The sequence below is a fragment of the Haliaeetus leucocephalus genome, unplaced genomic scaffold (genome assembly GCF_000737465.1).
Source record: "Haliaeetus leucocephalus isolate CR32 unplaced genomic scaffold, Haliaeetus_leucocephalus-4.0 Scaffold169, whole genome shotgun sequence".
NCBI classification, from domain to species: domain Eukaryota; kingdom Metazoa; phylum Chordata; class Aves; order Accipitriformes; family Accipitridae; genus Haliaeetus; species Haliaeetus leucocephalus.
In genome coordinates this window covers 63,545-75,161 of record NW_010972605.1, presented here as the reverse complement: position 1 = coordinate 75,161, position 11,617 = coordinate 63,545, and the positions used below count along the sequence as shown (strand labels likewise).

General features: G+C 39.0%; 1 protein-coding gene across 1 annotated transcript in view; it reads left to right on the top strand.

Moving 5' to 3' along the window:
- Positions 1-11,617, top strand: part of EMB (embigin) — a 22,998-nt gene that overhangs the window by 9,020 nt on the left and 2,361 nt on the right. Inside the window, exons 4-8 of the mRNA XM_010563529.1 lie at positions 2,127-2,216; positions 4,457-4,631; positions 5,863-5,951; positions 9,502-9,629; positions 10,800-11,082. Coding sequence (XP_010561831.1) covers positions 2,127-2,216; positions 4,457-4,631; positions 5,863-5,951; positions 9,502-9,629; positions 10,800-11,082 — 765 coding nt within the window. The remainder of the gene's footprint in view (positions 1-2,126; positions 2,217-4,456; positions 4,632-5,862; positions 5,952-9,501; positions 9,630-10,799; positions 11,083-11,617) is intronic.

Below are 11,617 nucleotides of genomic sequence, written 5' to 3'. Positions count from 1 at the left end.
TTTTCCTGAGTCCCAGCAAAAGCTCCCTGTTCAGCCAGGCCAGTTGTCTTCCTCTGCAGTTCATCTTGCCCCGCATGGGAATAGCCTGGTCCTGGGTCTTCAAGACTTCCTTCTTAAAGAATGTCCAGCCTTCCTGGACCCCTTTGCCCTTCAGGACTGTCTCCCAAGGGACTCTCTCAGTCAGTGTCCTGAACAGGCCAAAGTTTGCCCTCTGGAAGCCCGTAGTGGTGGTTTTGCTGACCCCCTTCCTTACCTTACCAAGAATCGAGAATTCTATCATTTCATGGTCGCTAAGCCTGAGACAGCCTCTGACCACCACATCTCCCACCAGTCCTTCCCTGTTTGTAAACAGTAGGTCTAGCGAGGCTCCTCCCCTGGTTGGCTCACCTACCAGCTGTGTCAGGAAGTTATCTTCCACACACTCCAGGAACCTCCTAGACTGTTTGCTCTCTGCTGTGTTGTATTTCCAGCAGACGTCCGGAAAGTTGAAGTCCCCCATGAGAACAAGGGCACACGATTCTGATGCTTTCCCTCTCATCATCACCCATAAGCACTCCACCTTGTCATCACAATCGTGTAGCTCTGTACAGTCAAAACACTCCCTAACATAGAGAGCCACCCCACCACCTCTCCTTCCTTGCCTATCCCTTCTGAAGAGCTTATAGCCATCCATTGCAGCACTCCAGTCATGGGAGTTGTCCCACCATGTTTCCGTGATGGCGACTAAGTCATAGCTAGCCTGGTGCACAATGGCTTCCAGCTCCTCCTGTTTATTGCCCATGCTGCGTGCATTGGCATAGATGCACTTGAGCTGGACAGCTATTGATTCCACCCCCAGCACTGACATGCCACCCCCAGGCTCATCTCTGGTGAGCCTAGTTTTATCCCCTTCCCCCTTCGAACCTAGTTTAAAGCCCTCTCTGACCCCCACCAACTCATGAGAGAGAATCCTTTTCCCCCTTTGAGACAGCTGGATTCCATCTGTTGCCAGCAAGCCCGGTGCTGTGTAAACCTCCCTGTGATCAAAATACCCAAAATTCCACCAATGGCACCAGCCTCTGAGCCATGTATTAATCAGGAGTGTTTTTGTGTTCCTTTCAGTATATTTCCCTGCCACTGAAGGGATTGAGGAGAACGCTACCTGTTCTCCCAATCCTTCCACTAATCACCCCACTTCCTTGAAGTCCCTTTTGGTTGCTTTTGGACTTCTCTCAGCGATCTCATCACTGCCAACCTGCACAACCAATAGTGGGTAATAATCAGAGGTCCGAACTAGACCACGGAGTTTCCTAGGAATGTCTTTTACCCAGCCCCCAGGGAGGCAGCAGACTTCCCTGTGGGATGGGTCAGGTCTGCATATTGGGCCCTCTGTCCCCCTCAGAAGGGAATTGCCTATGACAATTACCCTCCTTTTTCTTTTTTCAGAGGCTGTCAGAATGTAGTTCTCCCTTGCAGAAGGAAAGGAGTATATTTGAGGCAGATGGTCATTATTGTTATTCTTTGTGTATGGAAGGGTATTCCCTGCAGTATAACAGGAGTTTTGTGGAGCAGTGAGGGACCCTGACCATGTTCCAGTGGAGCACAAGGCATTCTTGCCCCTGCATTCATTAGAGCTGCATCCAGATTAGATAGCCTACCTTTGGCTTTCTGGCTGTGCCGTAAATTGTAGTGGCTTTGGGAATCGTGGTGTTCTGTCCTTCTGTTTCTTCTTTTTTATTGTTCTAAAGTTTATTACTTTCCCAAGCTCTACTTAAACACTGATGTAGTCCTATACAGTTCTAGGACCTACCTGTAACCTATAGGTCACTCTTCAGGCTGTGAAATAGGTAGTTATGACCTCTTTAGAGTATTGATATTCACAATTACAACATTATTTTAAATCTAGAAACCATCTTCTAAAATGGCATAATTTCTATAAGTAACCATAAAACACTGCTGCTTTAAAATTCTGGCTGTTAACACACAAGGTATATGAAAGGATCTCCACAGTAGTCAGCATTTGGCGAGCTCCTCTTTTCCCCTAAGATTGCTATAAAAAACAATTGCAATACCGTATTGACACTCTGCTGTATGATTACCTTTATAGGATATAACATATCACTTTGCTTCCCCCACAGCCTTGTTAGGTCCAGATCTTACCACACAGGAGTTCAAGCAGGCAACCAAAGAGAACATGTCTAATGTCACTTTTGTGGAGTATGAAGTACTCCTACCTGGTGAGTGTTATTTTCTCTTCCAGTTATGTTACATTGAATGCCTATGATTAAACACAATCTTTTGTATGAGTTGTAGAAGTATCTAGGATGGCAACTTCTTGATAAAGTTAAGGTGCTCATAGTGAGCATGTGATGAGCTTAGTAAAAGAAGAGATGAGTAAGTTTGCACTATTGAATATTGTGTTCTAATAACTATTTTGCAGTGGAGAATGAGATTCTTACTTTTTTTTATTAAAACCACAGGTAAAAACAACTCATAGCTATCTGTTCCCCCAAATCGTCAAGTGACAATTTCTTTGCACTAGTGAATCCTCCTGGAGAGACCACGTAAGCTAGGGTACTTGTTAACCAGCAGTTTTTTGTCAGCTTTGCAGTGTTACAGGAGTTAAAGTATGGAGAATAGGCAAGATAAGCATCTTCTTAAAATAGGTGTGAAGTTCTCAGTTGCCAAGTAATCATGTATAACTAATTTCTTGGACAACTGGAAAAACTGATCTAACTGAAATCTCTCTCAATTGGAGGAGATCAGTTAGCACTCCTTTCCAGAGTACTGGTATGATATTTTAAGGACATAATTGCACAGCATTTATGCTATATTTTCTTCTAGCAGGAGACTTAAGGTAGTGTCTATTCCTTGTTCTGGCTCATGTACTCTTGGTACAGAGGTGCACCAGATATCAGTCTTGCTACTGGTTAATCTTCAACAGCATAGGGTTTTCATGTTCCATTCATTTAAACTGTGGTTTTATTTTGAAATAATCTCAAAAGGTATGGGTTCTATTTTTAGCCAGTGTAATTAATCTGACTGTAAAACTTTTGCTACTCTGAAACCAATTCCATTTGTAAAAGTACTTTGATCATAAGTGACCTCAATAAGGTGAGTTATGCTTCGCTCATTTATTGAGCGTAATGGCTCTAATAAATGAGTTGCAGTAACTGACTTTGCTCTGCTATGAAAGACTGAGGTGTTGCACCTCTAAGTTTATCTCCAGTTCAACAGATTTTTAATATTTTGGCTGGGACTTGGAGTTCTGGGCATGCTGTTCTGCAGGCTGTAAATGTCTCTGCCAGACCCAGTGAAGTTCAAATATTCTATGGGAGAATCTGGTGCTTCCACTTCAGCCAGACTTTGCTGCTGGTTTGGTATGACTTGCATTACTGAGTCAGTGAGCTGTACCTCAGAACTTCCTTTTCTTTCAGTAGGAGTTTGAGCTGTGCAGCACAGCTGTGCTTTTTGACCATCAAGTACTACAGGGTAGGTCTAGGATTGAGATGAAGCCTGGAATAAATTTTCGTGGAGTATTCAGATGGCATAGCCACACTTGTATCTAGAAGATGTGAAAGAAAAGGTCAATTATGAAATAAAATGTCAGTGCTGATGGGTGCAAAGTCAGAGGCCTTTTTTTTATAAGAAGCTATTTGTATGCATCAGAAAAGATACCTGCTGTTGAAACCTGCTTTTGGATACGCTTACTTTATGCTCGGGGAGTTTGTTAAAAGCAAAAAAGTGTCAGGTTTTTCTACTGTATTGGGATGTTTTCACATTGTAGTTCTACTGGCTTGCCCCTAGTAAGGCAAAGGCAGCCATGAATGGGTTTGAAGATGATTTAGTTTCAAGTTGAGTAGCTGTAGCATGAAAGGCCAGATCCAACAATGTTAAGGTTGTGGATTTTATCAACAATTTCACTATGATCTCACAGTATCATAAAAATCTGCAACTGGCTAAAATCTGAATGCTCATAGATATTTACAAGTGTAACTCTGTTTTGATTATATAACTTCTTATATACTTACTAATATTTTTAATAAGTCCTGCTTTTTTAATACCAAATGTGAAGTCATAAAGGAAGTTTAGACTGAGAGCTGTCATTGTTCCTATGGTGAGAGCTAAGTACTTGATATATTTTGGTTTGGGTTAAATTATGTAGAAGCCTAAGTCTGTCTTGCTTTCAGTCAAATGAGTATCTTATGTTTCTATACTGGAGCTCTCTAGGAAGTTTACCTACAGAATGGAATGACTGTCATTTTTGTAATGGGTTTGTATCATACTTCAGTTAATGGCTTAAGAAAATTACGGTCAAACACTGTCTGATTTTGCAGGGTTTTTTTCACCCTGGAAAATATAACAGCAGCACACTTATCTGCCTGTAATCCAGCATATGTAAAACACAATCTTTGAATCTCTTCTTCCCTCAGAATGAAGAAATATGTTTTTCATAAATAATTTCTTAAACTTTTAGGTGTTTCTGGTACTTCCATGGAAAAAAATATCACTTTGGACAGTGCAACGATAATTGAACTTTCATGCAGATTGGACAATAAATATTCTCATTTGAAAAGTCTTCAAGTGACTTGGAAGAGGGGAAATGAAACAATCAGACACATTGATAAAACTGAAAACAGCTGGAGCATCCAGTAAGTGGTACTCTTTACAGTTTGACTTGCAGGTTCTAACGAGTTATCACATGCATATACACTGCCCAATACTAGTCATGTATATATTAGAAAAGAGCCAAATGTGCTGATCAATATATGCACATAATCAACATATTGAAGGTGCAGGAAAGGAGAAGGGTTGCAGTTACCTCAAGTCTGGAGGAAGAGCTCCTGTTCTTCCTCTAGTGCTGGTAAAACAAGGTTTCTTCAAGACAGGAATATAGAATAAGGACACAGTTCTTTGAGGTCCAGTAATTCTGTTCAGTATGTGAAGTAGTAATCCCAGTCTGAGATTGCTAAAATACCTCCATTTTTTTCTACTCCCCTACTTTCCACACTCTTTTCCACCTTAGTGCTGCTTTGCAGGTCTGAAAGGCATCAATGGCCACTTTTTTTCCTTCATAATAAGCAAAAGAGAGAAAAAATTAGCTTTACAGTAAAGATGTGTTGTATTCTTTTAAAGGTTTCCTTAACTTTTTCGAACCTCTACAGAGACTCAAGAAATACTGTAGAAAATTTTCTTCAATTGATACAATTTACTTTTGGACTTTAAAAATCTGTAAATGGGCTAATTTTAACCGCGTAGTCTCCAGCTGATTCTGTATAGCTTTGGTTTCTTAACATCAATAGTATTTGTATAAAATTTCTATGATAGAAAATGTGATGATAACGTTCTGTCACTTTTCTGCTATTCCATATAGGCAAACACAACCATGTAAATCTTTTTCAGAGCACCTGTGAAATGTGTAGTTTAGCAGAGAGATGATGTTGGACTTCATTAGATGGCAGCTCTTTAAAACTGTTCAGTGTTGAAGCTATGCTAGTTATTAACTAACTGGCTTTAGAAAGAACAAACCATTTAAAGAATCTCTTCTGCAGTCCTGTGTGGGTATCCTATATAGTTCACATGGTGAACCCATGTCTAATTTGGTAACCTGTAGATCATACTGCTTAAAGATGTTTGGCTTTCTGTGAGTAACAAGGGTGAAAATGGTATTTATGTTCCGAGGTGTGCTTGTGCTCTTTTGTTTTCTTAAAAATGTCATGCTGTTTCTACATTGCACTAATCCTGAATCCTAGTGTTTCAGCGATGTTCCTTGCTCCACTACTAATCTCTGCTGGTTTATTTAGAATGTTAATTAGCAGTCACTGATAGTTGTAGGACAAAAGAAAATACAAGCAAAAATAAATTGATGAATTTTTTTTTAAGATTGAAGATCTTGGATAGCAGTAAGCTGGGAAATTACAGGTGTATTCTGAAAGGTGAAGAAGAAATCAGTGCTATATTTTATTTACAAGGTAATTGTGCTTAATTTTAATTTATTTTAAATATTGCTTCACTTGAGCATTGAAATCCTGTATTAATATGGTTTCTGGATAGTATGGAAATGGCAACTTAATTTGATAAGCTGTGACTAATATTGTCAAGCTAAGTGAGGATCGCTATCAAAGGCATTTCTATAGCTTGGAGAGAAGAAGAATTTTGAAGTAAAACCTGAAAGCCTTTTTAACAAAATTTGCTAACAACCAAAAGAGCATATAAGCCTACTTTTTTCCTAAATGAGTAACTGATTTCCCATTCCCTCTCCATCCCTACAGCAGGAGTGAATACTCAACACTTACTGGGGGGTGGGAGGAAAGGATGGTGCCTCAGGTAAATTCTTCAAAAAGCAGAGCCAATGACTTGAAGGTTTGGCCTGAGATTTAGTGTTACAAGAGGAGCAATGGTTGGCAGAATGGAGGCAGGGGTTTGGACAAATTCAGTTGTATTTCTGAAACACCAAATTATTGCTTTAGTGCATCTTTCATTCTATATAATATAAGAACAGCACTTATATTTAGTGTGCTTCATTGGGCAGTATGAGTGCCCTTTCTTCTGTCTTGTATTCTCTTCTCCAATAATGTTGCTCCTGACAGTAGTAGGCAAAATCCAGTTGAATGGAAGATGTGGAAATGAAACAAATACAAGCTGCTGGCAACCTTGATCTCTAATGGGAGCTATTCTCTTCTCTTCTCCCACCGTCCAAACTTTGCAAAGAACAAAGCAGGCATTTAATCTGTGAAAGCTCCACAGACTGATATATAAGAAAGATTCTTCCTGAAGACAAGCTCCTAAAAACCTTAACTCTTCAAATAACTACCCTAGCCACAGCTGAACTAACCAGCAGGGCTCTGTAGTTCTCAGCTGCAAGTTGCCTTTGTTCAGTAGGATATCTGGTCATGTAACTTGAGGAAACGCATTCATGTACGTTCAAATCTTGAATAGCAATGTTGATATCTGCTTTCAAACCTTCAGTCAGGGGAGACTAGCTTGCAATGCTGGAGAAAGACAAAATTGTAGTTTATTCAGACCTTTTAATCTCTAAAAATGATTATATATTTTTCTTGACAACATGTGGGTAAGGTTTAGTTGAATGGCTACCCAAGTCTGTTTTGATTAAAAAAAAAAAGTCAAAGGAGACCTTATTCTTTTGAAAGTATACAACAACTGTTTCAGTAAGGGCAGGAATGACTCAACAGGGAAGTCATCTTTTCCAGAACAGTGCATAGGACTGGTTGATTTATTACAAGAAGATGTGAGAATTGCTTCATAACGGTTGAATGCTGCCACTTCTGATGCCATAAAAAGTACTGGCTTGACACTTTTTAAGATTAATGCAAGAGTGAAGGAAATGGGAAAGAGAAGTCCTTGAATCTTCCAGTCAATAATGCAGAGAGTACAATTCTCAAACTGAAAGATGAGTAATATGTTGGTATAGACTCAGTGGCTAAAGTCATCATCACTGTAACTAACTGCAGTAGCTTTCTGTTAGGCAGTTAGGCATTGTTGGATGTGTTACCTCTCTTCCCCTTCTCCCCCATACTGGCTTGCATAACCCTGCAGATTTTGAGAAGTTAAGCTCTTACCCAGGTCTGCAGGAAACATTGAGATGCTTCAAATTTGAACTTCAAGGAAGTTCAAATTAAACATGGAGACCATTTATGGATATTTTAAAATGGTATGATAATGGTGTTGTAATAGCTATATTAAAGGGTAGAATAAATTAATTTGTGTTTCCCCTTTGTTCAGGGATCCTTAAGCAGCTGTCCAGGTACATGTGCTATGAAATAACTCTGGTCTTTAAACCAGTGTGGAAATCTGACTGGTATAAATGCTGGTGTGATCACCTGTCCATCTCTTCAACAGCTTGTTTTTTCTGTGCAGCAGCAGTGTTTTGTACCCAAATTCTGGGTGATCTACTTGCAAAAATACCTGGTGCACAGCATATTTCACTGCGTGCATTCAAGGATTAACCACTCTGTTACGGAGCCAGATACCAGAACATTCATGTCCTTAATCATGGCTAATATGTTCACATGTGTTGCTGGTATGTCTATAGCTGTGCTTCGCCACTGATCAGTATAGCTAAATCCTTTGGACTACCATATAAACCTGTTGTGCTGAATATAAGGGGTTTTTATTTGTTTTCACATGCTCCATTGTTTTTTTTCCTAGCCTGCTTTTGTTTTTTCTCTTCTATAAATTGCAAAGGAGGTGGTAGCAATTATTAGTAAACTTGTCCCTTTTACTGACAGCAGTGAGTACTGCCACTACTCTTTAGAAGGATAGTGTTTGATGATTAAAACAAATACATACGGGGTGAGAAGACTTCACTAGTAATGAGGCTGGATTGATGAATGGTGCAGCAAATTCTGAGGTTGTAAGCAGTGTCTTGTTAACAAATTGGTTTCATATACATTTCTGGAATGGAAATTTTTAAGTTTAAATACTCAGGAGAAGTGAACTTTTCAGAAAAATTAATTTGTGCTCAGACAGTCAAGAAAGGGAGGGAACACGAACAATCTTAGTTTATACCAAATTGTTCCATCATAACTGCTGAAAGCAAATTCTTGGCCTGTTCAGTCTAGTGTGACCAATACAATTTAAAAGATGTACTGGATCTGTAGTTACAAGATGGAGCAATGAAAGTTGAAGTAAAATTTAAAATAAATGGATGTGAGGAAAACATGCTGGTAAACATCCTGATAAAGAGGGAAAGAAGGGGGAAGCTGAAATACATACTCTGGCATGATATATTTGCACAGGTCTAACTATCTGTGGGGTGCCTCAATATATTCAACAGCCTTTTTGGGGCTTTTGCTCTTGGAAGGCTGTGGAGCATCTGCAGTTATAATGGCTGGGACAAGTAACTCTAAAATTATAAATTGATGTCTTGTTTCTTGTGGCCATATTCTGTCCTTAGCAAGATTGGACCAAAAGTCCTTTTTACTGGCATGCACCCAAAAGTCATTACTTCAGCTCAGAAAATGTTTTGTAACTACAAAGATCTTTCAATCTGCAGTTTTGTCTTAATTACAAAAAACATTCTCTGCATGCACAGCTTGCAAGATACCAATATATGGCAGCATTATGACTGCAATAGACTTCTATCATTTTTTGTAGATTAAGTGAAATTGCAGAAAAATTAGTACCTTTGTTTCTAGTGTACTAGAACTGAAGCACGTAGCTCACAGCTGTCAAGGGAGGGAAAGAGGAAATGGGCAAGGGTAGAAGTCACAGTCTGATTATCACTTTGTTTTCAGTATTAATTGGGAACTTTTAAGATCATACAGCAACTGAGAACAGAATTCCTGTAGTCTTCTGCACAAATTCTGAATACGGAATACCAGCCTGACATGACTCTTCATTTAGGTCATGTCATGAATGATAGAATCATCCATGTTTTTAAGGGAAAAGGAAGTGAATGGACTGCTATAAACATGTATCTAAATATATTTTATCTTTTTGTAATACTGTAATTAAAACCTGTAGCTCTCACTTGATGAACTTTTTCCTACTTGTTCTTAGTACCAAAAATTGAAGGAAAAGAAAAACCCATAGTCAGTTATGAAGGAGATTCAGCTATAATGATTTGTAAAAGTTTTGGCTATACTCCCATTGCTTGGACCTGGTATAAGATCAATGGAAGTGAACAGGTAAGGTTTCCATCTGTTGGCAAAACAAAAAACAAGTACAGACCCTTTGTAAAGTATAACGACTTTTCACTGTAGGCTCTACAAATTTTATTTCCATTAAAGTTAATGTAATTCTCTGTACATGGAAAAAAATCTGTTATTTTTAGATGTATTCATTATTACAGGGATGTATTTTTTGTTCTGGTTTGTATGATGTATCTTTCCCAAAAAGTCCCTGCCATACTCTTACAGCCCAGATAAGACTCCCCTGATTTGTTTTACTCTGGAGATACTTGTTTTTACTATATTAATGATGGTTATGTTGCTCAAATCTTACTCCTTGATACCAAAAAAATCCTACTATAGTAGGACACTGTTAGAGGCATGTAAGGTCTTGGAGCCTTGAGGGAGAAAAGGAGCACGTCCCTTCTCTTCCTTGCCCTCCAGATACAAGTAATTCTGTATTTCCCAGCTTGTATGACCTCTCTGGGGCACTGGACCTGAAGGAGGTCGTCCTGTGGTAGAGACTGCTGTGCCACTTGATTTTGAAGGAGCTGAAATGTCTTCTTACTTCAGCTCTTGCCCTGAAGTCTGTGAGGAAAAAATCTTGCTCAGCAATTTCCCTCTTTCACATACCCACATTTCAGGTCCCCCCTTAGCCTTGGAAGCATAGCCACTTTGTTCTAGCCCTTTTCTGGGAGAAGCACTGTCAACTGAGAGGAGGTACATAGATCTGTCTCCTCTGCACTGCTGGAGAGCATCTATACTGCTGGAGAGTAGCACTGACTTCTAAGACTATCAACATAGTTCCCAGTGAAGCAGCATTCCCAGTTCAGCTTCCTTGAAAGTGTATGCTTTGTGCTGTTGTGATCCCTGGATGTTAGATCCTGACACTTGATGCAGTCTTTGTCAGTGGAGAGTCAATAGAGTCAAGAGTACCTTTCGTCTGATCTTAGACTAAACCAGGTTAGACAACTTGTTCACTGAAAGTGTGTGTTTTCCTCCCTTGAATGTAAAGGGAACCAGGTTGGCCAGCTCAAATAAATCCTTCCCTTGGAGATGGACTAAACATGCTTCACAAATGCCACTTGTTCTTAACTCATTTTACATCTCTCTATATAGACCTATCTGTTGACAATATTTAAACACTTTCTCATTGCATTAATGAGACTTGTGGTTTTTTATTTTTAGATTGCCATTAATGACTCTTTAGTGGCAGACAAGTATGTAATTAACAGCGTATCTGCCAATGTAACCCATCTGAAGATACTGAAGCTCACCAAGGAAGATGATGGTGTATATTGGTGTGAAGCTGCTTTTGAATTAGGGAGAAGTAAAGGAAACCTGAAGCTTAAAGTCCTATCCCTCATGGTGCCTCTCAAACCCTTTTTAGCAATTGTGGCTGAAGTTGTTATTTTAGTAACTATTGTCTTCCTTTATGAGATGTATTCGAAAAAGAAAGAGAAATGTGCAGGTAAGTCTTTTTAGTCTTTTCTACCTTTCCACTGAAATTGCAGCCAAAGGTAGAAAGGTGTGACCCATAGCACTTCATATATGAAGTTCAGTGTGATTTTTCACATCTGTATTTTTTCTGATAAAATACTTTCTTCTAGAACACTGCATTATTTTAGATTTTTTTAAAAATCTGTTCTATGAGTCTGAATTTAGGTACAAAGTGCTTTCAGTCAGCGATACTTTGCCATGAAGTGTTTGAGATAGTCCTTATTTTTTACCTTACCAGACAAAGGACTTTAGAGGCTGTACTTTTGGGGGGAATGCTTAGGAATGGAAGCAACTGCTAGTAGTCTTGATGGGAAAAACTTCTGTCAAGAATTGAATAACAAGGAAAAGTGCATTAAAACAGAACGCGCTAGTGTTGGTTGCTGAACCTAAGGCACACATAGGTGAGCTGAACTAGATGTGCAAGATGAAACAAATGATATATATATAAAAAAATATGTCTATGTATTATACAAATGTGCATATATTTCTGTATTTTATACATATAT